General features: G+C 35.6%; 1 protein-coding gene across 1 annotated transcript in view; it reads right to left on the bottom strand.

Annotated features, from left to right (window-relative positions):
- GALNTL6 (polypeptide N-acetylgalactosaminyltransferase like 6) overlaps positions 1–26,474 on the bottom strand; it is a 427,616-nt gene that overhangs the window by 248,068 nt on the left and 153,074 nt on the right. The window contains exons 2-3 of the mRNA XM_030239539.2: positions 21,060–21,168; positions 1,921–2,059 (exon numbers count right to left, since the gene is read on the bottom strand). Of these exons, the coding sequence (XP_030095399.2) occupies positions 1,921–2,059; positions 21,060–21,168 (248 nt within the window). The remainder of the gene's footprint in view (positions 1–1,920; positions 2,060–21,059; positions 21,169–26,474) is intronic.

Below are 26,474 nucleotides of genomic sequence, written 5' to 3'. Positions count from 1 at the left end.
ATGTGTTTAACAGAAGGAAGGTTAGAGGGCCATGACTCCAGTCAGTTCAGCCAGGACACTACTAGAACATCCACCACACGAGATTTCACTGAATGCCACAGGGACCTGGCTGAACTGGAACACGGAAACAATGCAGGCACCTAAGGATACAAGCTTCCCAAATGAGATGCTTAGGTGCAAGTCAGAAGAAGATTTGTGCTGGGGGAAGGAGGGCACAGACAGTCTGGTGTGGCACCAACTCGTTCCTAGCACGTCACTTCTGACCACACATCACTTCTGGGGACACACATGGAAATGTCAGGGACTGTGAGGACAGCAGCAGGTGAGAAAGAAGTTGCCAAAAGACCAATTTACAAAAGCACAAAGGGATGACAAATCTGACAGCTTCCTTTTGTGTCTAGTCATTATCCTCGGCAGTTCCGCTAACAGAGGAGTTTGCTTGATGAACACATTAATTATACCAACAATGTAATCTACCACAGCTTCACTGCTATACAGCTGTACATTTAAACTCAAACTTCTTGGAAGCACTCATTTTATAATTTCAGCTAATTTGTCAAAGCAGAAAGCAAAGAATGTATATAAAACATAAAACATGTTATAAAAATATATTTCTTTTACTTGATCCTATGCAAACATTTCTAATAAATTGTTTACAAATTAAGAGAGCAACAGGGTTTTTTTTCTCAAAACAATGCAACAATTAAATTAGGCAATTAGCAATTAAAATTAAATTAGAAACATCTCTAAAAAAAGGTTAATTCCTCTGCTGTGAATTTCTTTTTTTGAACTCTCACTAAGCAAATATTTATCCACTACTAACTCTTTCAAAAAGACAGCTGCGTATTTGACATAAAAATGTGTTAGTTGCCATGATGTTTCTCTTCTCCTTGCCCTGAGAACTTCTGTCAAGCTCTGAAGTTCAGCTCTGACTTCTGACAACTTTTCATCTCAAAATAAGTTAAGAAGTGGGACAATATCTTAACATGAATCTTTGTATAACAGAGAGAATTGTATCTGCAGGAAAATAAAAACACAGGCATGGAAACAACTAGTTTTGTCTCACCTTTCCCCCATACACTAATTGCATAACATCCAATTAAAAGAGCGGGAAAATACCATGTAAGGAGACAAATCAAATCAGCTCCCTCTTCAGAGATCAGCTTCAGAATGTCCCTAGAGAACAAGAGCTTGGAGCCTACAATGGCAATGGTGTCTCTCTTCCTGTCACAGACAGGAAGTTCTACTTTTTGTATAAAGGAGCCAAAAATTAAACATGAAAAGCAAGTTAGGTTTGCTCTATGATGATTTTTAGCTCAATGGTTCTAGCTCTGGCTATTTTCCAGAATAACCTTCATCCCATTTCTGTGTTATATTAATGCTTTAGGGAACAATACCATCATCCAGTGCCCCCAAATTCTGCCTGTTCATCATGCATATTCTGTTTTTGCACAATTCTATGCAGCATAAATCAGCTGATGTATCAGCACTTGGCAGCTATTGCATTGCTTTAAATTTTTATGAAGCAAAACTGAAGAAAGACCCTGCAATCACAGTCAAAAACAATATAAAGTTGTAACTCTGCTCCCCAGCCCAAAGATCTGCAGCTATTAACCAAATGAGAACATGAGAAGCTATGTGAATGCTTTTTAGCCCAACTCACTACATAGAAATTTAATAAGAATCATTCTATAATGAAAAGAGGCCCTTTCAATTCTTAATGTGTAACTAATCAGATGAGAAGTCACTTTCAAAGACAGAGCAAATGATTTAAATACAGAGGTAAATTTTCCAGTTCCTATAAAATAAAATGATTGGTTTTGTTGACTGTTTATGTTTTACCTTCCTAGAAAATACTTTTAGAGATATACAAAGAAAAAAATCTTAAAAGTTAAACAGTCCAGGAAAGAGTTTACGTACTTAGGATGTCGGATGTCTGGCAGGGACCGTTCCAGGGCTATGTTGTTGCTAACAAATATGTTGAAGCCATTTTCCCTATAAGCAGAATCATCATGGTCTTCCTCTGTAAGAGGGTACGGTTTCCCATGTTCACCTTTCCCTATAACAAAACAAAACAATTATTTACCTCAAACTGACTGACAGCAAAAAAATATATTACAAACACATAAAGAAGTAACACTGAACCTCAAATAGTACACTGTGCCTGGAACACCTCAAAGAAATCTCTTGCAATGTCTTTAGCAATACTCCTGTTACTTTCAATACAAAACCAGAAAGTAGGTACAAACAACATGATTCAAAAGCCCCTCTGAAGTCACCCCAATTCACCTAACTTTCCTTTATCCAGACACACAATCAGGTTAAAGCCATTTTATAGAGAGAAATTTCAATTATAAATTAAGCTAAGACCTTTCTTTTCCATAGCAAAATTATGCATAAATGGATCAATTTCAGAAATATGCCTTTCAGTCACTATGAGGAACCTGGTTACTGAGATATTTTATGTTACAGCGCCCCTAACACCCACTCATGTTTTCAGAATGCACCTTCAGCATTGCAGTTTAGGGTGTCCTGCCTTTCAGAAGAAACAAAAAGGAAACCAGATGTTTTGCTCTAGGCTCCTTGAACATCCTTGCACTCCTAGGGACAAGACAGATGTACTCAGTGTTTCTAGCAGCACAGCACTGTGGAGTTGGTTTCAAAAACTGGTCACTTTGGGCTTCCCCAAAGAAATTATCTGCTTATTGCCTAGTAAAGTACAGACTTTTTAGTCCAGCTTTTTATTCCCAAGTTAGTTCTCATCATCAGCCACTTGGCTTGTTTAGTACTTACCTCAGGCTACTATAACTCTACCTCTTCCAGCAAGAGAGCAGAGAAGAAACAAACAAAAAAGGCACTTCAAAGAAAATCAGAAAATAAAAGCCCTCAATTCTTTTCAACTACTTTTATTCTTCCCATTCTTGCAGAGGATGTACTCGTCACAGTTTCAAAACCCTTCAAGCCTACACAGGTTCTCAAGAACACATGCTTTCCTTTACATCTCAGTCCTCTCTGTCCTTCTACCACCAGGCTCCCTCTTTAGAAAATACCTCCTTTTACCTGGGCTCTGATAGAGAAATTAATCAGCTGGATTCAATGAAGGATCAAGGGCATGTGATCCTCAGCTAATCAGGAGCAGCTACAGGAGTGGATGAAGAGGAAAGCACTATGGCTGTGTATAAGCCAAAAGTATAGATATCATGGTTGTTACATACAGGAATTCAGGAATGGGGAGGACATTCCCACACTATGCTGTGTAAGTATTTGCCCAAATTGCTTTTACACTCATGCAGTAGAGCTCAGCCATGAGGTGCACTAGAAGGTGTGAAGCAAGACTCTTTCCTAACACTTTAGCAAAATACACATGTATAGCATAAACAGAGGCTTATGCACATACTTAAATGTCATGACTATTTCTCCCTGTTTTTTGTTTGCCTTCTCTCTCACCCTGCAGTTCCTCCTGATTAACTAGGGATCAGCAGCTAGGGGAGCCATCTATCAGATCCAGCTGGAAGCAGTTTGCTATTTTCTCTAAAAGAGCTCTGGTAAAAAGAGACCATTCCTTTTGAAGAACGTTGGAATTAGAGAAATAGAGAGCTCAGAAGATAAGCATTAAAAAAAAAAACCCAAAAACAGTACAACTTTTGGGTGACCATTTGGCTTGAAGGATTCCCTTTGCAGAGAAAAGTGCCATGCATGAGCCTATTCAGCATTAAAAAAAAAAAATCATAAGCACAGAAAACTCTCCTGTCACTGATTCACCTTGCTAGGTGTCTGACAGTAATTTCCATCACTGCACAATGGTTTGGAGGTGGACCTATATGCCAGGATAAAAAGGGAAAATTTCACAATGCAAGAAGAGTAAAACTCTAGTGAAAAGGACCTTGATTAAGTATGAGTTTAAGTATAATTACTGGCTACAGAGGACTGCTTCAAATCTATTGTTACACTGATGTAAGCCCTCTTATACTGCCTCTTCTGTCTGAAGGCAAAACAGCAATACAGAAAGTGCAACAAGGCTACAAAGTACTGTAGGAACTGAGAGTAAAAAACCCAATGGTGAATTTTTTTGCCCCTTTACATCTAAAAGGGGACTCATCCAGATAAAACCAACCCAGCACTAAGACTTGATACTAACTCTCTGAGGCTGGTTTACAATTGCAAAGTAAAAATAACCTCATAAACTAAGGACAATGAAAAATTTTAGTTCAGGATTTTGATTTGTCAAGGAAGGGAGAAATCCATTAAACAAGAATGGCACATACATTCAACCTGAGCTCAAAAATCCCATCAGAATGCTCCACTGCATGGGAAGCCTCACAGCAATGTTTAATTCATACAGTGCTGTCTTACCTTTGTGATTAAAGAATTATTAGTCTGATTTTTAATTTCAGTAATCAATGTAAAAAAGCATGAAAATCTGCTAGGTTTTCCTCTTAAGGCACTATGATGGGTTTGGAGTTAACATCTCTACATTGCTTAGTACTGTGTGATTTTAAGGGTACTAACACATCGTCTTAAAATGATTCTCCATATCACATTAAAAAAAATATAAAGTAAGATATTGAAGGCATCAAGATAAAGTACTGGCTGGGCCAAGTATCAGATCCTCTACAAGGCTTTTTTAGCCCTAGTCAGGGATGTTACAGTCTCCTAGGAAACCATACACTCTATACCTAGCCCTAAAAATTTTCAGTTCTATGCTTGACAACTTGTAGTAAATGATAGTTCAAGGACACCTCAGTTAGGCATCTCCTGCTTATATATAATGCAGATACAGCAGGAGGAGAATAAGCCCTCTGGTTCAACAGATGGTTCAAAGGGAAGATGATTAAGGTGAAACAAGAAAATAAAAAAACATTCTGTATGCTCAGTACAAAAATCTAATTGCAGAATAATGGCTCTGGATCAGCCACATTGGTATAGCTGTCAGGTACTTTAACTATAAAGAGAACAAGGATATTGTTGGCAAAATAGATCAACTGTAAATCAGTTTAAAAATGCAACAGGAGTGCTGCATATTCCATATGCAATAGATAGGGGACCTTGCTTAAAACTATAAACAACAAATCAAGTGGCAATAGGTTCTCATTTCAGGGTCTTTTGGGTTTTCTTTTGGGGTTTTGTTTTTATAATTCAGATGAACTTCATTTATAATTCAGCAGGCACAGTTAAAAGAGATTGGCTTTGCCATATAAGTTTAAGAAGTTAAGCAACTGCTTGACATCTTAACACAGGAAACCAAGTGGATAAAGAACATAAGCCATAAGTGTCTGTGGGGAAGAACTGTGTACAAATCTGAATTACTTACTGTTTATACTCACTGCTATTAGTTTACTCGGGCATGACTACCCAGCCGTGCCAAGTCAAGACTATAATTCACATAAGTATTTAAGCACAGCCTTTAATTCAAGCATTCAAGCATCCTTTAACCCTAAAACAGTAGTAGGGAATAAGAATTCTCTGTGTGCTAAATGCTTTAGCATATATAAGAATTTTATTTTAATACGTAAACCTACAAATAATTAAGTCTTCTTACTTGTAGTGCATTTTATTATTTTAGATAAGTTAATTCTGTCATTCTTTCAAAAATATATTAGGAATTATCTCTAAATATTCCACTGGGAATCTTCCACAGTTCAGTTGTGCTCATCACACATAAACTCCCAGCTCATCCTCTCTCATGGAAGTTTTCACTGTGAGAACAGATGTTTAATCTTGTCCTAGAGCAATCTTTTAACATAGAACTGAAGTCTCATGAGGAGAGAATGACTGTGTTTTTTAGCAAAGGTAGACAGAGAAACACGAATTCCAAATGGATGCAGTCACACCTCAGTCTCAAAGAATGAGTGTGAGAAGTAAAATGGGAAATAAAAATCAGCAACAGAATAAAAACAAGTCAGAGATCTTACATCATTTTGACATGTAAATTTTCTTTAAAAAAACCTTTTTGATCCCTGATATGGCAACTGGCCAAGCAGAGGACAAAAACTCTGTTTAAAGAAATCTCTGGTATCTTATGTAATTTCTGAAATTTTCCTAGTGCTTAGTTGTTTATAAGTCTCCCATCTTCCACTGTAGAGATCAACTTCATATTATTTAGATAAGTAAAACAGATTAGCAACTCAAACTGCCAGCACATTCTGCTTTTTTGGAAGTGAATTTCCATTTGAATACTAACAAAAATAATTGTATTCCTTATTTTTCCTTTTCCTCACAGACAGGAGGGCAGCGTGCAGAAATGACCTTCTCCTTTCACATTAGAAAAGGAGCTGCTTGTTTTGAGCAAATGCCTTTTGTGGTTTTGCACATTTATGTTAATTTCCAATAAAATGGATGAAATTTTTAATTTAATAAATTCATGAATGATCTCTGACAATTTGTTACTGAGACAGAAAATTAAAACTGCATTTTTCACATTAAAGTAATTTCCTTCATATCAAATGGAACTACCCAGCTTGCAAAAAATGTAGGTGTATATTTACATGTATATAAAATGGCTTTTCAGATTGAAAGTAAAGAACATTTTTTTTAACTGCATGAATAGTAAAACAATGGAATAGGCAATCCAGGGAACATGTATAGGCACACAAGAAATGATAACATGCCTCAGAAAAATGATTGATACAACTCTGGTCATCTATTAAGACGGATTCCAATATTAAATTTCTATGAATGCTATGAGAAATGGGAGGAGAACTGACTGTAGATTCCCTCAGAGTCCAAAAAACTCACATCAGAAACTGGAGTATATTTATCTCAAGTTTATTCTACTTTTCCTAAACTTCTCAGAGTATCTCACTCAGTTGTACAATTTCATTACCCTAATTTATATTACAGGGAAAGGAATGAAATTGGTTTTACATCAATGGAAATAGGATCAAAAGTATCTTTTAAAAAATATTTTATCACTACCTTGTAGCAGCTTAAAAAGGCACTACAGTAAGATTTACAACACTTCTAATTATTTATTACATAACTCTGTCAAGGCCTGAGGCAATATAAAAAGCTTTTTCTTAGCATTACAGAAGTAATCAAATCTTACTTATGCAAAAACCTTGTCAAGGAAATCCTGAACAAAAAAAAATCAAGCAAGAATAAATGACTTCTTAATAAATATATAATAGAAATAATTTATTAATGTTTCAATATCAAACTATTAGAGAAAACAATCAAAAATTCACTCAGTTTTCTACTAGAAAGCATTTAAGTCCCTACTATTTTATCTGCGTTCAGATGACAGAAGTACATACAGGTTTTCTTTTCCAAGGAAAAGTAAGTGGTAAGTGGTATAGAGATGTTATTGGGAGCAAGTAGGAGGCTTTGTCCTCTCTGGATTGCTGCTGAGTAATATGATGTCAGCAGGAGAAACATGAACTAAATTGCTTCTCTCTTCAGCATCAGTTTTATACAAATAGCACAGACTGGGAGAAAAAGAGTGAAAAACCATATAACTTTAAATTTTGTCATTTGACTGCCTCCTCACATCCAGAACTAAACACTGAACAATCAAACCACCAGAACAAAAATCCAAGATAACCTTCAATCAAATAAAAAACCAACATGCTCCTTAAAAAAATTGGAAGAGTACATTCAAATTGTAGTGTAGTTGGATCTTTGGAGTATTGTTTGCTTATCATTCACATGAGATAAAAATTAAAGGAACCTGTTACAAACACAAAATGAATTTCCTGCTTATAGTAGTGGGGTATTCTGCCATTCCTCAACCCAGAATGGGTAGGAAGGAGGTAAAGGAAGAGAATTTCCAGGGGAGGAAATGAGGCATAAATAGGAACCTCAAATGCACTTATTCTACAGATGTTTGAAAAGCATTTTTATAAAAAAGAACATCCAAGTGGAAAAAAAAAGTTAATTACAGCTTTGTAACTGTATTAAATATAATTTCCAGATTTCCATAGACTTAACAGGCCTAGGCCAACTCTTCATGTTATGACCTGTGTCAAACTGCAAGGAAGAAATGTGACAACTTTTTTTTTTTTTAAGACTTCATCAAGCAGGAGAAGCTGATGACCAATATTCTGTACACATCAAGGACATGCTAGCATTTCATGTGCATTTGCTTAAAGTGGAAGAGAAAGTAAAAACAAGAGAAAATGATACAAAATGGCAGTGGGTCAGGCTGAGCTGCACAAAAATGAGGAGCAGTAGTGGCAGTGAGCAGGAGAATGAAGGAGTGTTCCAAGTGGAGCAAGCAACAGCAACATCTGGCACAGTGTCAAAAGCCCCAGGTCACAGCACAAAGCTCTGGAAACTTCAGCTGGGGCTTGTTGCCTCACAGGACTCCACAGTTCCCACGAGTAAGGCAGGCTTTGGCTCAGGAATGGGGAAAAAATCAGCTGGCCTAGCTGTTGCCCTGACAAGGTGGATTGAAAAATTATTGTTGCTATAACTTTAGGAATTAGCTCTTTTATGTTAGCTGTTTATCTGTAATAAAATATTGTTTGCTGAGTTAATTAATTTGCAAGAAGAAAAAATTAGCTCAGTTCTCTCGAGATTAATTCTTGCAGGTATCTAGGCATTTTAATAGATGTCACTTGAAAATTCAACCTGGCCTTTACTGTTGGCAGTGGTGTCCTAGCAGAAAAAGAGAATTATACAGGTAAACATTAGAGAAATCCAACTCTGTATCTTTCAAATAACCAATATGAAATGACTGATACGGAAACAAGAAAATGTGGTTTACCTGAACATTTTTTTCAATTAGTAATTTTCAATTCATTTCTAAATCTTACAGCCTGTGCTTTATGGAGTATTAAATACCCTTCCCCTTTTTTATTCTTTTGAAACATTAAGAAGGGATTAAAATTATAAATTTTCAATAAGGACATTGCAGAATAAAAATACAGCGTGCATGTGTCTGAGGGAAGTGATTCCTTTAAAACACATCATAAGGTAAACCAGTGGGATCGTTTTGTTTTAGCAGCAGAATGACTGCATATGAACCCTGAGAAGTCAACTGTCCAAAGGTGTACATAAACATTTCACAAAAAAAAGCAGTAGAATTTTTCTTAAAAGATGTGGCTTTTAAAACTTGCTGCAAGTACTACAATGGCTTGCTGAGTGGAAACACTCAATCTAACTCCTCATTTCCACTCTAATAAATCTAGTGAAAAAGAAAAGGAAAAAAACCAGACTGCACTATTTGGTTTGTCCAGTGTGTTTGGAATGCCACAGTGTACAATGCAAGATAAGCAGCAACACATGGTGCTTTGATATGAGTTGCTCTATCACTGCAGCAGAGCAGCAATATCCTCAGCAGTATTCTGCAGGCTGAGCTGAATCTAATCATAACTCTGTAGCCAAGGGAGGCACAGGACATCTTCTATTTAGTCTAACTACTTATCACCAAATGCCACAGCCACCAGAATGCTTTTTTCATTTAACATTAGACTGGCTGTAGACCATTAATCAGAGCCAAACACTGAATGAGCAAGCATGTGAGAAACAGAATTCAACCATAAAAAAGGCTGCACAGTTTCAGTTAGTAACTGAAGGACCTGCTAGGGTAAAAAGTATCTACTGTGGAACATGACCTGAAAAAAAATCTACTAATAATGGTAAGGTGTTTGTTTCTGTACTTAACTGAATTAATTAATACAAAATGTGTCAAGAATGACCTTCTAATAGTCTCTAATACCAGAAAGTCTTACCTAATTAAAGAGTATGGTCAAGCTGATACATTGAAAAAGCTCAAATTAAGGTGTCGATAACAGGGTTAGATACAGGAACCAAACAGATCCACAAAATTAATGAAAAATTACAGTTGCACAGATAGCGTTTCAGAAAACCCCAAAATACAAAATGATAGGGTCGTAACAGCTGCAATTAATGTAAGAGTTATCCTTGCTCCTCTATTTTTCTTCATTATAACACACATTATAACCATGTGATGTTTACAATACACTAGCACAGGAAAAAAAAAAATAGGATGTTCCATGGAACAAATTTCTTAATATGGAATTTTTTTTCTTTTATTAATTCAATCTAAACTCGCTCCAGAAGCTGGCTTTGTGACTGCCACATGAAGATGGAATAACCTGTAAAAAATGAGTGTGAGTACCAATGCAGTCACTCTTCTACCTGAAGCAGTAGGATGTATATCCTCCAGAGAATACATGAGCTGTCACAACTCCCAGAAAATCTGGATTTAACCTGTAGGACCCCTACCAAAATATCCTGAAACAAACCACGAACACCCGCAAAAAAACCAGCAACAACAAATATATAAATATACATATACATATATATATATTTATATATATATATATAAAATAACCATTCTTACATATGGAGATAGTAAATATTCACAGTTAAAGTTTGAGGCAGACCCAAGAAGCAGAACCAAGCCATCTGATTCCCCACATGGTGACTCAGCAACAAGGACAAGCTTATTCCTTCTGTAAATCTGAGAGGAATGCCAACAAGCAAGTAGCGTTTGCAAGTTTCTCAGGTAGTACAGAAATGGTTTATTGCTTTTTCAGGTCTGTTCAGATTTATACATTATAAGCTGGGTATGCAAATTATTACTAGGAATAATATAAAAAACAGGCACCCTTGCAAATTCAGAGATATAAGAATTGTCATCGAGGCAAGCAATACAAACCCAGATGAACAACTGAGACAAGCAATGCCAAGTTCTTGGGACTGTCCTGCCCAAATCCTTTTGCTTTACTTAGAACAAAATGCATTTTGCTCTGTCATACCCAAAGTAGCACTTAGAATCTCAATGTCCTTCTCTTTTTCATGTTTTCTTTTGGCAAATCAGACACATTACTCTTGTGAAAGCTTTCAATACTACATATACTTATCCATATATTCACTGTCACTGCAATTCCCAGCCACTGCCTTTCCTTGTTCTTATAAAAGATACCAATGCTGCAATTGTTAGTATTGCCTTTTATCACTCATTTTCAAATGCATGGTTTTTAAAATGGTTTAAAATACATTCTTTATTTTGAAGAGCCTTTCAACTGACTGATATTCCTGTTGTAAGGAGAGCTCAAGTTAATGCTTGACCTGCTCTGAGCACAGCACAGGTCTCCACAGCCCTTTGCCTCCCTTCCCATTGATTCACATCTTTATGAACAACACAAGTCTAAAAAATTCCAACTATTTTTCAAATGCCTGACACAAATTTGAGCAAATTTCCTGTACCAAAGTCAACTGAAATTTCCAGTCAATATATGCTGTCAAATCACGCAGAGGCAGAAGTGGAGACTTCATGAACCACCTTCAGCCAGGAGCTGAACAGATTTTCAACTAATTAGTTTAAAATATTTTCTATTCAAAAGTGCAGCTCATCACTTACAGAATACAACTAAACATTTATCCCAAGGCCACATTTATACATAATTCAGTTGGAACCCATTATGTCCATTGGAAACTTTTCTGAAAAAATTAACTTATTGAAAGCTGATGTCTGGATTCAACCAAAAGTATTTTCTGGTTTTTTTTTTAAATTGTTGATATCTGTGTTAAGAGAAACAAATAAAAAAATATATTTTGGAAGCCAAAATTTTTAAATTGCAGGGTTTTTTTAAAATCTTATATCAATGATAGAATTTGACTAATATTATTAAAGGATAGACATTCAAGTTAAAAATTTTGGTTTTGAGACAAAACAATACTTTCTAATTTTCTCACAGAGAGAAAAAAGTGCCAAGTACCAACCCAAAGTCTCACATGTAGAAAGCTTGAAATTTCAGGTGTATATAAGGAAAGCCCCTAAAAATTTCTTTCTCGCTGAGAAAATTTAAAAAAAAAAAATTAAATGCCATTATGCAGATTTTTTAATATATTTATGCAGCACACAATAACTCTGAATCCTACTTATGGCTGTATAATAAAGAGCCCCTCAACAAATCCATTTTTTGAGGAGAGAAATCTTTAGCAACCATGTTAAGAGAGCAAGCATACACAGCCCTTTATAACCACAGGTAACAGAGGAATAGGATGTAAATCAGAGACTTCCTTTAATTGTAGGTTTTGTTTCAGATGCAATACCAGAAATTACATCACTAAATTTGTCAGGTATGTTTAAAACTAGAAAAGCATAAAGAAAAAATCACAACACCTCTCATTTTCCAGAGAGGAAGAAATCCCACTTTGTTTGTCTATTTTCTTGCTATTAATTCATCTCTGCATGTCATATGATTTAACTTAGGGAAAGTGTTTCTGCATATATTTAATTCTTCCTGTGCTTGCCTAAATAGTAAACCAACACCTTTACAATAGTGAGAGAAACTATGAAAAAGGACTTGAACTGGATCAGGAACTGATGTTCTGTTGATTTGACTCTGGCTGGATGGCAGGTGCTCACTGAAGCCACTCTATCACTCGCCTCTTCAGCTGGACAAGGGAAAAAAAACTATAATAAAAGGCTTGTGGGTTGAGATAAGGGCAGGGAGAGATCAATCATTAACTGCTCTCATGGGTAAAACAGACTCAAATTGGAGAAAAATTATCTTATTGCCAAGAAATGCTCAGGGTCTCAAAAGCTCTATGTATGACTTCAGAAGTGTCCAAAAAAGAAGAAAGAAAGATGAAAACAAGATCTTTATCATTGCTTATTACAGATTTTAAAGATTTGTTCATTGTATAAACTGGGGGGAAAAAGTAATTTCAATACCAGGCTGAAGTGGCAGTATGTTAGTAACTTGCTTAATTTACTCATTAACAGCAGCTAATTAAAATGTCAGCCCTCCAGAACTTTAACTACTCACAGCTTTCATTCTTTTTGTGAGGCACATGAAGTTTGGGTTTCTTTACAGTATAACCATTTTAGTCAAAGCTGGGAACAAAATATACAGAAAAAAATCCAAATAAACTAATGTTTTTAATTTAGAGGTTTCTTTTCTTTTTGTGTGACAATATTAGAAATAGATTAGCCTCTTAATGAAGAAATCCTTGAAGTATTCAAGATTTGGGAGGACAACAGAATCACTGTCCTTTTAGAAGGTCTGCAACTTGCCCTCTGGAGACTACTCCTTCCCCACTTTACACACCAGTACTCACTGAATTTCAGATCAGTCTCATCTTTTGTAAACTGGCATGGAAAAAACCTGCAAGAACGAAATAAAACTAACCTCATACACATTCACAGTGGTTTCCAAAACAAATGCAAGGTATCCAATTAGTTAACATGTAAAATAGAAGTAATGGTCAGGGTAACCTGAAATTACTTCTGCTGTCTTTTAAAAATATAAAAAAGTAAAGCATTTCATGAGAAACTTCAAGAAAAATGCTGTTTCCATGGTTTAGGAATACCTATAATGAAACTTAAATATGCATCTTGATTTTTTTTTTTTTAATCTGAGCATTTTTCCACTGAAAATCCCAGCAAGTTTTACTATTCACATTTCAACATCACCTGCAGTACTTTTAATAAAGATTGCCTAAAAAACAGTAAAGAAATTTATTTCTACCTTGTAGTCAGCAGAACTGTCACACAGGTTTGCACATCTCACTCCTAGAAATGTGGTTTCTTTTTCTACTTTCTTTATATTAAGAGGAGGGCAGATTTCCCTAGACAACACTTCACTGCAAGCTTGCAGGGCAGAGAACTTTGTGTTACACAATCCCTTCCAAAAGGTAGCTCTGTTCCTTTAGAAGCAGTGATTTTAGGGCATAATTTGATGAGCTAGTGTCTATAAAGCAAATTATAGCAAAACAATCATACATCTCTGCCTTTTCCCATATATTCACTGGATGCCGGACAAATGGTTTCACCAGTCCAATAATTTTCCTCTGTCAGCTTACTTAATGAAAATAGGAAGGAAAAGAAAGAAAGTCACCTTATACATATGTCAGTCATAAACTGCATTGAGATAACTACACTAGACTTTTGTACTTGCAAACTTAATTGATATCCTCAAAAGAAAGAAAAAAGCTATGACAGGAAAGCAGGCACTATTTATTGGGTTGGGTTGGTTTTTTTTTTTTTCAGGAATCCCAAGCATCTTGCTGACTTCTTGAAGACCAAAAGACTAAAAACAAGACTCCAAAAAAGTTTTAGCGACTGTAACCATGTCCCCTGCTTCTCTGTATTTGAGTTTTCACTGCAAACTAATCAACGTTTCTTTGTTCCACTGAGTCAAGCAATAATTACCCTGAACTGACAAACTGGATCATTTTTATACCCATCACAAGAACTAATAAGATCAATTTAGATGGTCTGTAGAGCTCTCCTACTCCTTATACACAGATTTTCTACCCTGAAGCTGTTTGGTTGTTCCAAACTGCAAATGAGCCCCACGTTTTTGAAGACTACACAGATAAAATCCCTTTTCCAGAATTACTACAAAACATCTCTCTTTAAAAAAAACAACCAAACATAAAACCAAACCAGCCAAGTATCTACATAGAACTCCTACTAAATATTACTTAGATAGTCCTGAAAATGTTTAAACACAAAGAGAAAGATGCCTAACAGACAAAAAATGAACCACCATTCTAGATTTCAAATGCCAAATTAAAAGGTCCATTTTAGCTTAGAGGCCCTCTCATACCCTCCCTCCCAAAAAAATTCCAAAATTTATAAAGTCAAGTTTCCTTTTTTTTTAACACAGCAACTCTATTAAATCCACAAGTATTACCCATTAATTACATTCACCAATATCACCTCTTGAGCACTAATACTGATGTAAGTCCATGAAGACAGGACAGGAAACAGGACAGGAAATACTATACTTGGACTATCACAAGCAGATGGCATCTGCTGCTTCTTTTAATTTTATTTTTGTTCTGGTTTGTTTGTTTGTTTCTTTCTTTTTAAAATTGTGTGAGCACTCAGATCAACATTCAAATACAATGGGAGAAGGTACTAGAGAGTAAACTGTGGTTTGTTAAGGATTTGAAAACACATATCCCCACACAGGTGAAAATATAGAGAAAGATGACAACCTAGCAACTTTAATATTTTTTTTAGGAGAGCACTTCTTGAATTCTGGATACTAGTTTTATTTGAGAATATGTATCACTCATACAGTGAGAGTCAATAGATAGCTCTTGCCAAGTTTCTGGAAATACAATTTTCTTCCTGCCTATCAAGGTAAAAATCAACATGCCAAGTCCCAGCACAGAAAAGCATGCAAAAGATAATTTTCTGTGTTCTAAATAACAGGAGTCATATTATCAACTCTGCTTCCCCCTCTTTGGTCACCCTAGTGGGTCTTAAAAATTAGCTTTCCAATTACATTTAAATGGTTTAACTGACGAGCTTCCAAAATGTGTGTGTGGCAGGGAAGAACAGGGAAAGAATCACATTTACTTCAACTACAAAAAGGGCCTCATATCTGGCCAAGGCAACAGAGGCTTTGTGCTTTAAAAAAGCAGCTTGTCTATGACTTACATCCACCTATAAACTGTTTTTATTCAGAGATTTAAGTGGCAAGAGTTAGTTCTGTCATGTACACAGTTTTCTGACAGAGGCAAATTCTATACAACTGCAGGCTTATACTTCCTAGCTTCTTCTGCAGTGTTATGGTTGGAAGTTGTAACTTGAGATCCAGTGAAAATGTGTACCCACGCTACTGCTTAAATAACACTGTGCTATGCCATTGCACAAACTGGGGAAGTCAGTCTAGAGTTACCCACAGAAAGCCCTAAGGTCTTGTGGTGAAAAACAAAACCACCAAACTGTGTTTTCTAGCTATCAGGGTTTAAACTTTTAAAAAAAGGCACTACTGAAAAAAACATTTCTCTTTCCAAATCAGCATTTTAGAGTATAATAGTTTTATCATGCTTGGCACCCAGCTCCAGGCTGATCTCACTGTTTTCAATAGGACATCCAGACCATTAAGAGTGGTAGAATCACATCACAGTCTGCAGCACTTTATTTATGGAGCAAATGCATTTTAATACATGAAACACTTTATGTAACTGCAGAAGATTGCATCCATCTTTCATACTATACATCCTTTATGTGCTGCCTCCTTGACAAGCCATGATTAACATTACTGTTCAGAATTTTTTAATCATGTCAGACTTGCATTAAGATAAACCGACAAACATTTTTCTCTTTTACAAACAATACATTGCAAACTGCATGAAGCATATTCATGATTAATGCTATGAACAATTAAGTTATGGCTGTTTATTGAGACCTTGGCTACCACTACAGTTCCAATTATACTGCAAATTCTCAAATTCTTTCTAAAGGCATTGAAAGTTCAAAGACCTAAATTAAATTTAGTAAACTTGTTTAATATATAATGCTGAAAAAATTCCAGTGCATAATTCCGTATGAAATATGGCATAAGGAAATCAGTATTTTAGTATACATTTATTTTCTTGGACAAATTTTATTACATCTATCTATATAAGTTTCACAGAGCTAATTTTTTTCATACCAAATAGGGAATGGCAATTAATGTTGCTTTCTGTACCATTCTGCCTCATATCTTCTAGCAATACTCAGGCACTAGGCTTGAAAAGTCCTTCTGAATTTAAGAATGGGCACTATTCAAAATTGTTATAAGGATTAACCAAACATTTGAGCAGAAGTGATGGAAAAGGATCACCAGTGCACAATTTAAGTGACACTGAAGTCATATTTCAGCTGTTCACTACCTGTTATTGCTGTACAAAAGTGCCCATATCTTTTGCCTTCTTTTGACATTCCACGCCAGGAATACAGAGCTCCAATCTATTTCCACTGTCATCACAAACATGTACAGGTCACTTATTTTTCAACATCTCTGCTTAGCTTGTTTATAAAACTAATCTGTTTGAATGTTTGTAGAACTACAGAACATACTGTCTGTTTGTTTACAGAACTAATCCCTATGAAAGGCCTGCACTGAGGCACGTAAAGGTCAAGATCTTTAAAATCCCCTTCTCCCAGTCAAGGTAACATTTTGAAGAAGCAGAAAGGGAAAGACAATACTGAATACAGGAAAGAATTACAATCTTCATTCATTCCCTCCCCATAAACATTCCACATGCTATTTAAATGTACAAATAGGAGGAACACAGACTGAAAATGGCTCGGTAACTGCTGGAATAGACACTAGGTGCTCAGTACTTTCTAAAAGGTTTTTCCTTTGAGATCTTATTATCAGACAAGACCAAAATGGTTCAACAGTCAAACATAAAAATACTGACAGCCACTTATTCTATTCCTTAGCCAATTTCTTTTGAAGACAAAGGTTTTTGTTTACACTAACACAGCTTCTTATATTTTACCATTCCCTCAGAAATTACTTTATTACACTAAATATTCAATCCACCTCATAGAATGTAATCACTTCAGGATACACATGTAGTCAGACAAAAATACCTCCAAAGCATTATAAAGGAAAAAAATAAAGACTGGATTTAAAGAATAAAAATTGAAAACAAAAACCACTGGCAGTATATTGTCTAAGTATATCTTATCAGCTATTAACACAACTGATAGAATTGATTGCATGCTTTCAGAAATAAAACCTTATTTTTTCCCCTTTTTCTATTCAATCTGCTACCCTTTTGTAGTACTTTACATTGAAAAAGTTATCACTAGTAGTTAGAAATAAGTTGTCATCATCAGAAATAGAACCATATTTGAACATAAACATTCAGTCTGCTCTTCTTTAAAAGCCCAGGAATCACACAAATGAATCCTTCCTCTTGCCTGAGAAGAGCTGTAATTCGTCATTACTGCTACTACTCGTAATTGATAATAAAGCTGAGAATTTCTTGAGTGAAATAGATGAAATGACTTTCAGAAATGGAGGAACAATGACACTGACTGATTTTTGAGGACTTTCAAAATATAAACATAGAGATGAAACTAACATCATGTCTTCTCATGGATGCTTCTGGATCACTACCTTAGGCTTTCACAGCTCTCTCCTGTGAATCTCATCCCTCATGGGAGCATTGAGGGATCTCAGACTCCTTGTTCTGCACAGAGCAGGTAGATTTACAGTGCCCTGACACAGCAGGCATTGCTGGAGCTGGGCAAATACACACACCAGGAGCTACCTGGGTCATTGCTACGCAGGCTGCGCTCATGCACCACTCTGAAATCCAAAGATCATTCTTCTGATATACAGAAGACATTGTTTATTACTTACCAAAACAAAAACTGACAGATGTAGGATTTGCATTTGTTTACAGTTCTCATATTTTTAATGCAAATTAAGCATATTATTCATCAAGGCATGTCATCAGCTGTATTCCCAAAGGAAAAGAAATTAATAGAAACAGGTTGTATTTTAAATTCTGATTTCTTGTCAGAAAGCTGGCATGACTTATAAACTCCAATAAAGTCAGTCTCTCTGATTAGCTTATTTTGTTCCCTCCTACTCCATTGTAATATCTGACTGACTTAATGGCTCACTTTAGAAAATGGAAGCAATTTAACTTCTTTTTTTTTTCCTTCCTTCCAAAGTATCTATCATAACTGTTTTGATAAGAATTACTCTTTTTTTTTTTCAAGGTTAACTTTTGCTTTCCTTTTGCCATATTTTAGTCACTGGTTTTGAGCTAATGACAGAGTAATATTCTGAGAAGTTTGGAAGTGATTGGGTTGACTGAAAAACTTAATTTTCATTTCACTACATCTATTCTGTACTGATAAGATGATAAGACGTGTATTGGAGTCATTATATATTCCTTTCTGACATCACGTAAATCAGGGCTAGAATAACTGGCAACTAATTAGGTAACTGCCCTGTTCCACCAACAGTATAACAATTAGTCCTTCTGCAACCCAACAGCACTTCCTTATCTTCTTGAATTTTTCTATCAAGATTAATCAACTAATATTGTTAGAACTGGTTTGAAGTCTTTACAAAGACTTCTGAGAGTGCCTTTAAATTAAGTTCTGGCTATGTGTAAAGCCTTGTCTCCATCCTTCCCTTCAAGTACCTTCTCAAATAGCATAACCATGCCAACAAAATGTGAAGTAACAAATGCTTAAAATAAATACAAATAATACCTTTTTCTTCTGCATGTCTTGCAAAAGGCTTTGCTCTTGATTTCAAACTCAGAAACACAGGTTTTAGTTAGTGGAATGACAAGGGATCAAAATATCTGTCCATGAAACAGTAGTAGGCACGAAAGTAGTAGTAGTAATAGTAGTAACTAGTAGTAATGAAGAAATCAGTACCTCTCCATTATTACAAATTATGAAATCCACATTCTCAGTGCTTAGGAAATAGTAAGCTTTACAGATAAACAGCCAGACTGAATTAAAAAATACTTCACTCCTTTCTTCTTTTCTGTACAACAAGCATTGACTGTCTTTCCTGAAATGTGCTGAGAAGCCCTTTCAATCATGTTTTCAGATAGATTTTTAACTAATAGTTAACTATTTACCTAAACTATTTACTAAAACTATTTATTTACCTAATAGTTAAAACTATTAGTTTTTAACTAATTGTTTTACCTAATAATTTCAGCTAATGTTATTAGAAAGAAAGATTACATAGTATGTCCCAAAAGAGTGCATTGAGATGCTCTAGCTTTGCATTTCTATTACCATATTGTGATTTTCAAAGAAAAGAGGATTAAAAAGTATTTTAATCTATTCAATAATGATGACAAATATAAATAATTTAAAAGATATCTCTAAAATGTCAAACTCAGCAAATGGTAAAATAAAAAAATGTAAATAAGTCAGACTATCTTAATATTCACATGCTACTACAGTTATCATGTTAGATTTAGGACCAGGAATTGCAAAGCTACTTAACATGTTTTTTCAGTTTCTCAGCCAACTTCATGCAATGGCTTGCCTTACATTGGCAATGCTTTAAGCTAGCTAAAAGACAATCATAAGTATTACTGCTATTGTCCAAAACATATGGGGTCCACATTACATATTTAGAAATTAAAAGTACATTGCCAAAGCATCCATGCACGTCCATTCCAACCAGCAATGATATTCCCCACATATGTGTAGGTGTCCACATACATGCTGCTTTTACTTTGTACATTCTCTCTTACATATTAGTCATTTTACACTTAGCAATTTGGAGCTATTTGTAAGCTATTGATCTGACAACTACCAAATTGCTGAGAATAATTTGCTTCTCCTCCCAACCTTTTTTACCTCCTAAGCACATGGGGGAGGAAATGATAATTTTTTTAGTTAGTGATCAAGATTCAAAAGAGAAAGGGAAAAATAGCTTAAAAAATTAACATACACTTGCAATAATTTACTAGCTCAGGCTCCTGCAAAATTAAGTGCTTACCAAGTCTAATGAATCTGTCAATGAGATTCAGTTATAGAGATATTTTGGGGGAGGTTTTGGCTGTTTTAAGACAGTGGGATCTAGACAGAGTAATTTGTTTTACAATAGTAGATTGGCCTTTGTAAAATAATGACTTTCAAACACTGATTAAGGCATAATTCAACTGCTGTTTCTCTTCCTTCCTTCCTTCTAATTTAATTCATCTTATGTTGAATAGTTGTATATTATGTTGTAAAAGAAGAATTCAAATCTGAACATGCTCTGATTACAGAAGGAGGAACACAAACCATACTCTCTGCATGTATGGGATGCAGCACGTGAAGGTACACTAAAATTACATTACTCACTGTAACAAAGTGTCCTTCAGTCTATTTGCAAACACAATTTTCTCCCGTTCTCAAATAATTGCAGACTGTCAGAATTTAGCAAGACTAAAGGATAGAATGGTAGAAGTGTCAAAGGTTCTTGGCAGCTATAGGTCTTCAACTCAGGTTTTGTTCATGGACTTAAGGATGATTTGGCTTTATTTGTAACATATGTCCTTTTGCAAACCAACACTCTGTTTGGTCAAAGTCTGACAACTGACTTCAACAGGGAAAATAATTTGTTGATAACATTTTTGTTGATTGTACAATCATTATATAGTTACCAGCAGGGAACACATTGCCACTTGGCTACTTTCAGAGATAACCTCTTTGTGCTTGGTCTGACCTCTCAATTCAGAACATGATGACCTTGTGACATTGCTGTAATCAAAAAAAAGTTCTTAGGAATGCCTCCTAAAGGACTCAAAGAATAAACAGAGAGAGAAAGAATGAGTAAACAAACCACTCCAATTTGTTCTGAACTCATGTATACCTGAACGCATTGCATCTTTTTGAATGCTTTCATAATCATGCCAGTCCTTCCTTTTCAGGCCATCAGTCCAGGTAAAGAGCTGTCCATCTCCCAGCCCCAAAGGAAGTGTCTGTGAAAAGAATAAATAAACAAACAAATAAATATATACATACACAAGTGGTTCATGTTATTACAGAGGAACCCTCATATTATGGCAGCAGCCATGCTCAGTTTATTCGATGCAAATATCGAAACTTTACCATGACAAATGAAGTTATTTTTCTAAATACTGTGAGAACACACAGTGAATTTAGTTCTTGACAAACTAAATTATTTGAAGTATATCAAACGTCTGGAGCTTAACATTTCTCTTTTCAGCAGTGTTCTGATATGACTGCTTGGCAAGAAGCTCATGGAGAATAAACGGACCACTCAAACTGAACAGGTTTCAAAACTGCCTTATCCTTCAACACATGAAGGGCTTGGATTTTTTTTCTTTAAAGTATCACTTGTGCAAGACTGGAGTTGTAGTTACTCTGCACTTTACTATGTTCCCCTTTTATTTTTTGCTCAGTTTTTTTTTAATAGCTGCTACTAAGTTATTGTTATTCACACAAGGGTAAAGGACTGCATCAAAGGCCCAGAGCAAAGAAATTCTTAAAACTCCTTCAAATCCTGTAGATCTTCACAATAAGCAGTAAGGGTAAAAATACCCCAAAACACACCCCCACAGAATACCCAGAAAAGAAACCCCCATACAATGTGTAGTTGGTAAGCTAACTTCTCCTTTCCAAACTACAAATACCTGAGTAAAAGTAAACACTGCTTTTAGATTATCTTTCCAGAGCTCTTCCCCCCCACCACCCCTTGATTCTTTCTGCTAAAAGCTAGTATTTTTATGAAAATTATGATAATTAATTACAAGTACATGAAATGTAGATTCATTGCTAATAAGAATAAAATGTAAACTGTAGCTCTGCTAATTACAGGTTTAAATCTGTAAGTTGTCCAGAACAAAAGGCACATATGAAATGAATGCTAGAAATGCTCTCAAAGTTATGAGACGACACACTCAAACAGCAGTTCCAGGGACACAACATCTGATCAGCCTTTCTCTAGGAAATACTGAAAGCCCTGCAAAAATCTCATGCCTGTGTAATAGTGAAGCTTTGCCCTTCATGTTTGAAGTTTGTAAACCCAAAGAACACGGGACTCACCCATACTCTTACTGATTTTACACCACTGGCTGCACAGAACTGGATGGCACCCACTGGCTCCAAGTGAGATTGTCCCACTCTGCTCAGTCAGGGTTTCTTTTTTCCAGGACAGACAAATATACGCCAAGCTACACGATGCAGATCTGGTTGCTAAGCCATCCTTAAACTGGATTTCAAAAGCTTTTGGATTTGTAAGCAAGAAGTTAGGAATGCCAGACATGACTGGTTACCTTCAAGCAAAGGATGCTAGAAATCCTGGCTGACAAAGATTTATGCTGAAAATACCTGCTTTTGGTTAGCTGAGAATGCTAGATATTCAGGGCAAAGTGCCATGAGCTCAGTGCTCTCCATCAAATCCCTGAAATACTGAGGAAAAGCCATCACACTTGGCTAGTATGGCCTACATTTCTAAATTTTAGTATTAAAGGTAACTTATGTTACATAATGCCAAATTGCAATCTAGTTTGTTTATTCTTCTGTTACCACTTCTGCAGACATTTTCCAAGAAACTACTGTTGACATATTTAAATATGATAAAAGTCAGAGGTTCACACATAAAAGATTTGGAGAACTTAACACATCCTGATAAAAATATGTCAGGTTATCAAAACGTCTACCCTTTCATGTTATTAAAATAAAATCATTAGTTACAATAATTTTTGAGTTCAAGCAAGGCGAATGTTCTAATAGTAATATGAAATTGCTTGGGTTCTAAAGTCAGAAGCATAACACAGGCTGCAACAGCATTAATCATGATTTTTAAGCACAAATTTCTAAAAAAATCTACTCTGAAGCAGTAACTGGTTCTTTAAAGTCAGACCCAGACAGAATCACTGTAATTAAACTTGCACCCTCCTCAGTATGGGCACAGCTGGTGTGAATAATCGGAACCAAAAATGAATGACTATTTAAACTATCAAAAGCAAGATAAACTTTACTTTTGTGACCTTTAATTCCTGTGCTAGCTTCCTTCCCTGAAAGTAGTTACTTAAATGGCAAGTTTGCAGGACACTGAAAGAAAGCTGAGGAGTAGAGTTTACAGCTGGTTTCCGGTTATCTATTTGCATTTTGATGCCATTGCTCCTTAAAAATATTAATTACACACAGCTACTCTACCTGATAGCATTTACAAGTCTAATGTACCAGGAGACTCTTGCAAGCATAACACAGTTAAATAAACATGTCCACTAAAATTAATCTAGCAAAAGGACAAATATAAATCCAAATATCATATGATAGAAAAAAATTAATGGAAGTCTTGCTGTGGCTCATATTTTGGAATGGTAACATTGTCTGGGAGAAAAGAGGAAACAAACCACTGTATTGGTGCCATTAGAAGATGAGGTTTAACTACTGAGAGTATTGTTTGGATTGCTGGGATTTCTTTTTAATAAATCCCTTAACTCCCTCACGTTGTACCATGGCAACTTTTCAGCTCTAACATCCTTTCAGTGTAAGGGGAATTCAATAGAATGCCCTCGTGTGTCACTTGGTGAAACCAGTACTCAGACGGCACCGCCTCAATGCTGACTGAGCTCTGTGACCCCTACAGGGACTGGACTTTACAAAATTCACTCTGTGAACACACCAGTTTCACCTGTGCAGTGAGCATGAAACAGGGCTTAGAAAGGGATGTCGAGTTACACAGAAAAACTCTCTGGGAAGAGCAAGAGTTTGGCAGCGCAAGTTCTTTAGCTATGAAGAAATCTGAGCTGTCTTCGGTCCCTCAACTAAATATCTCCCTTGACAGCAACTGAATGATTTTTTTTTCTTTTTTTCAAGTTGCTATATTGCTTAACAAGATACAAAAAAATTTGAGAAAATGGATTACTCCATTTCACTTCTACCTAAGGGTAAACAAATTGCATTTTGAAAGACCTTAAAACACAGTTTCTGGAATCTTTTAAAACTGTTAAAGGCTCCATTGTAAAACTCTAAATATGCTTACATGCCTCTTTTGCCCAGATGATAATGACTGGAAGAGCTCCCATTTCTAAAGCATTTCTAACTGTGAAGGAAGAAAAAAAAAAAAAGAAAAATAATGTGGTATTCTTACTCTAGCTTTTGTCTTCTCCCTACATACATTTCTTTGCCAGTTCTCCATCCTTTTTGCTACCTTGACAATTTAAACTGTTTAGCATGAAACTAGAAGCAGCTCTGGCTTAGTTATACACAGGCTGACTCTCTGGTGTAATGGCTGGATAATAATAACCACTAAGTGTTGCAACTTGAAAAAAAGCGTATGAGAAAGCCCATACAACTCTACAACCCATCTAAGCATGACAAGTTCTGAGTTGATGAATATGACATCAAAAGATGGAGTGTGCCAAAAAATATGGCTTCTGAATTTTTGTTGAACACATATTTAACCATAAACTGATGGACTCAAGTGAAATAAAATTAACCACAGAACATAGGTACAAATGCTAAAGAAGGCAACAAAAGAAATTCTTCATTTTAGAGTTAATGTATAAACAGATCACAATTATTTAATTTATGCTATACAATTCATAACAAATTCAGCACAAAAATGTGTTTAGGTGTTTAAACAAATAACCAAATTATGTTGGGTTCCAATCCATAAAAGAAAAAATTTATCAAGGATTATTATCTCTGTGTAGGCAAATTACTGACCATACATCATAGGAGACATGGTATTCTGGAAATACACATTTGTTATTTGCACATCCTGGGTTTTTATGTAGTTAAATGGCAGCAACACTTCACGGATAGTGTGAAGTGTTAGTTCTACCCGTGCCTGTAAGAACACTAGTAGTCTCTTTATATACATAATGGCCTTAGAAATGGAAACCATGACTTTAGAACATTATGGTTCCTTCCTACACATGAAGTAAGCCTTCTTTCTGGTGGAAACCAAGATATGAGAAACAAGAAGACTCAGGCACACCTGCCCTGCTTCTTCCCAGTACCTCATCCTAACATAAAAGTAAAGCTTACATATATTCTTTACTGACTTATCAATACATGTATGTGAGAAACCAGCTCTGCTGAGCAGCTGAAACATACTCAGGGTTTTCCCCTCCAAAACATTTCTGTATATCACCCAAAAATAGTGCAGTCTGTCCCTATAGCCCTTAGCCTTGATCTCATGAACCATTTTCATCATTGCAGAACTACTACAACAGCAAATATCCCATTGCATACAAAGTGTTGGATTTTGACTGACTGTCAAAAAAATCCTACAACAATTTATCATCCGACCATTTGTTACATGTAGTGTGTGCCTCTGAGTTACACATTTTTAAGTGTTTCAGTCCAAGAGGGATTACCCACCTACAGGAACATTACATACAGCATCTGCCTTACTATTTCATTTTCACGTTGACCTCAAATCTTTTGGGATGCAAGACTGATCCAGTACTACATAAACTGAGAAGACTCTTCTCCTCCAGAGAAGACTTAACATCTGGTTCAATTACAGAGAATATGATAAGCACAAAAAATAGAGCTATTACCAAAAACTCACTCACATACTATTAGATCCCTCAGAGAAAAAAAAAAACCTTCTCTACTTTGACATTTGAAAGCTTGAACTAAGAAACAAGTGCCTTCATTGAATTACTCATTTATTTTTAATTTCACTCTGTGGAGGCAGACAATTAGAGGGGACTCAGGCAAGGGAAGAGGATATATCAATGGAAATGCACCTTTAAAATAAAAAAAAAGATATTACAGAAATTACAGATTTACTTTGAGCCTGAAGATTTGCTCACTGGCTCTAGGGACATTTTACTAAACACCAACATATAATTGAATACTGCACTAACAAAATATTATATAATGATCAGCATAACCACTTCCAATTGTTTAATGAATTTTAGGACATATTCTTATTTGGACATAAGTGCTTGTTCACACTCAGGAAAAGATACACACGGGAAATAAAGGCAGCGAAGAAGTACTTAGACACCTTTGGGGATATTTCAGGAGAAGCATAAAAATAACTACTGTTTGATTCCTCTTTGTTCTGGGAATAAAAGCTTCTGTAGAGTGTTTGTAAACAGTGTTGTGCAAAACACATAATTCACTACTTTTTTTGTACCCTTCTAACACAGATCATTCTCAGGACTCTAAGCTCTGACCAACCACTCTGATCAAAAAAGATAATGAAAGAACCAGAACTCACTGAGCAATTAAATTCATTCCTTCATAAAATAAAATTAAGGATAACTTTTTAACGAATGGTGTCACTGGGTTT

Source organism: Serinus canaria, chromosome 4 (genome assembly GCF_022539315.1).
Source record: "Serinus canaria isolate serCan28SL12 chromosome 4, serCan2020, whole genome shotgun sequence".
Lineage (NCBI taxonomy): Eukaryota > Metazoa > Chordata > Aves > Passeriformes > Fringillidae > Serinus > Serinus canaria.
This window is presented reverse-complemented; position numbering and strand designations above follow the sequence as displayed.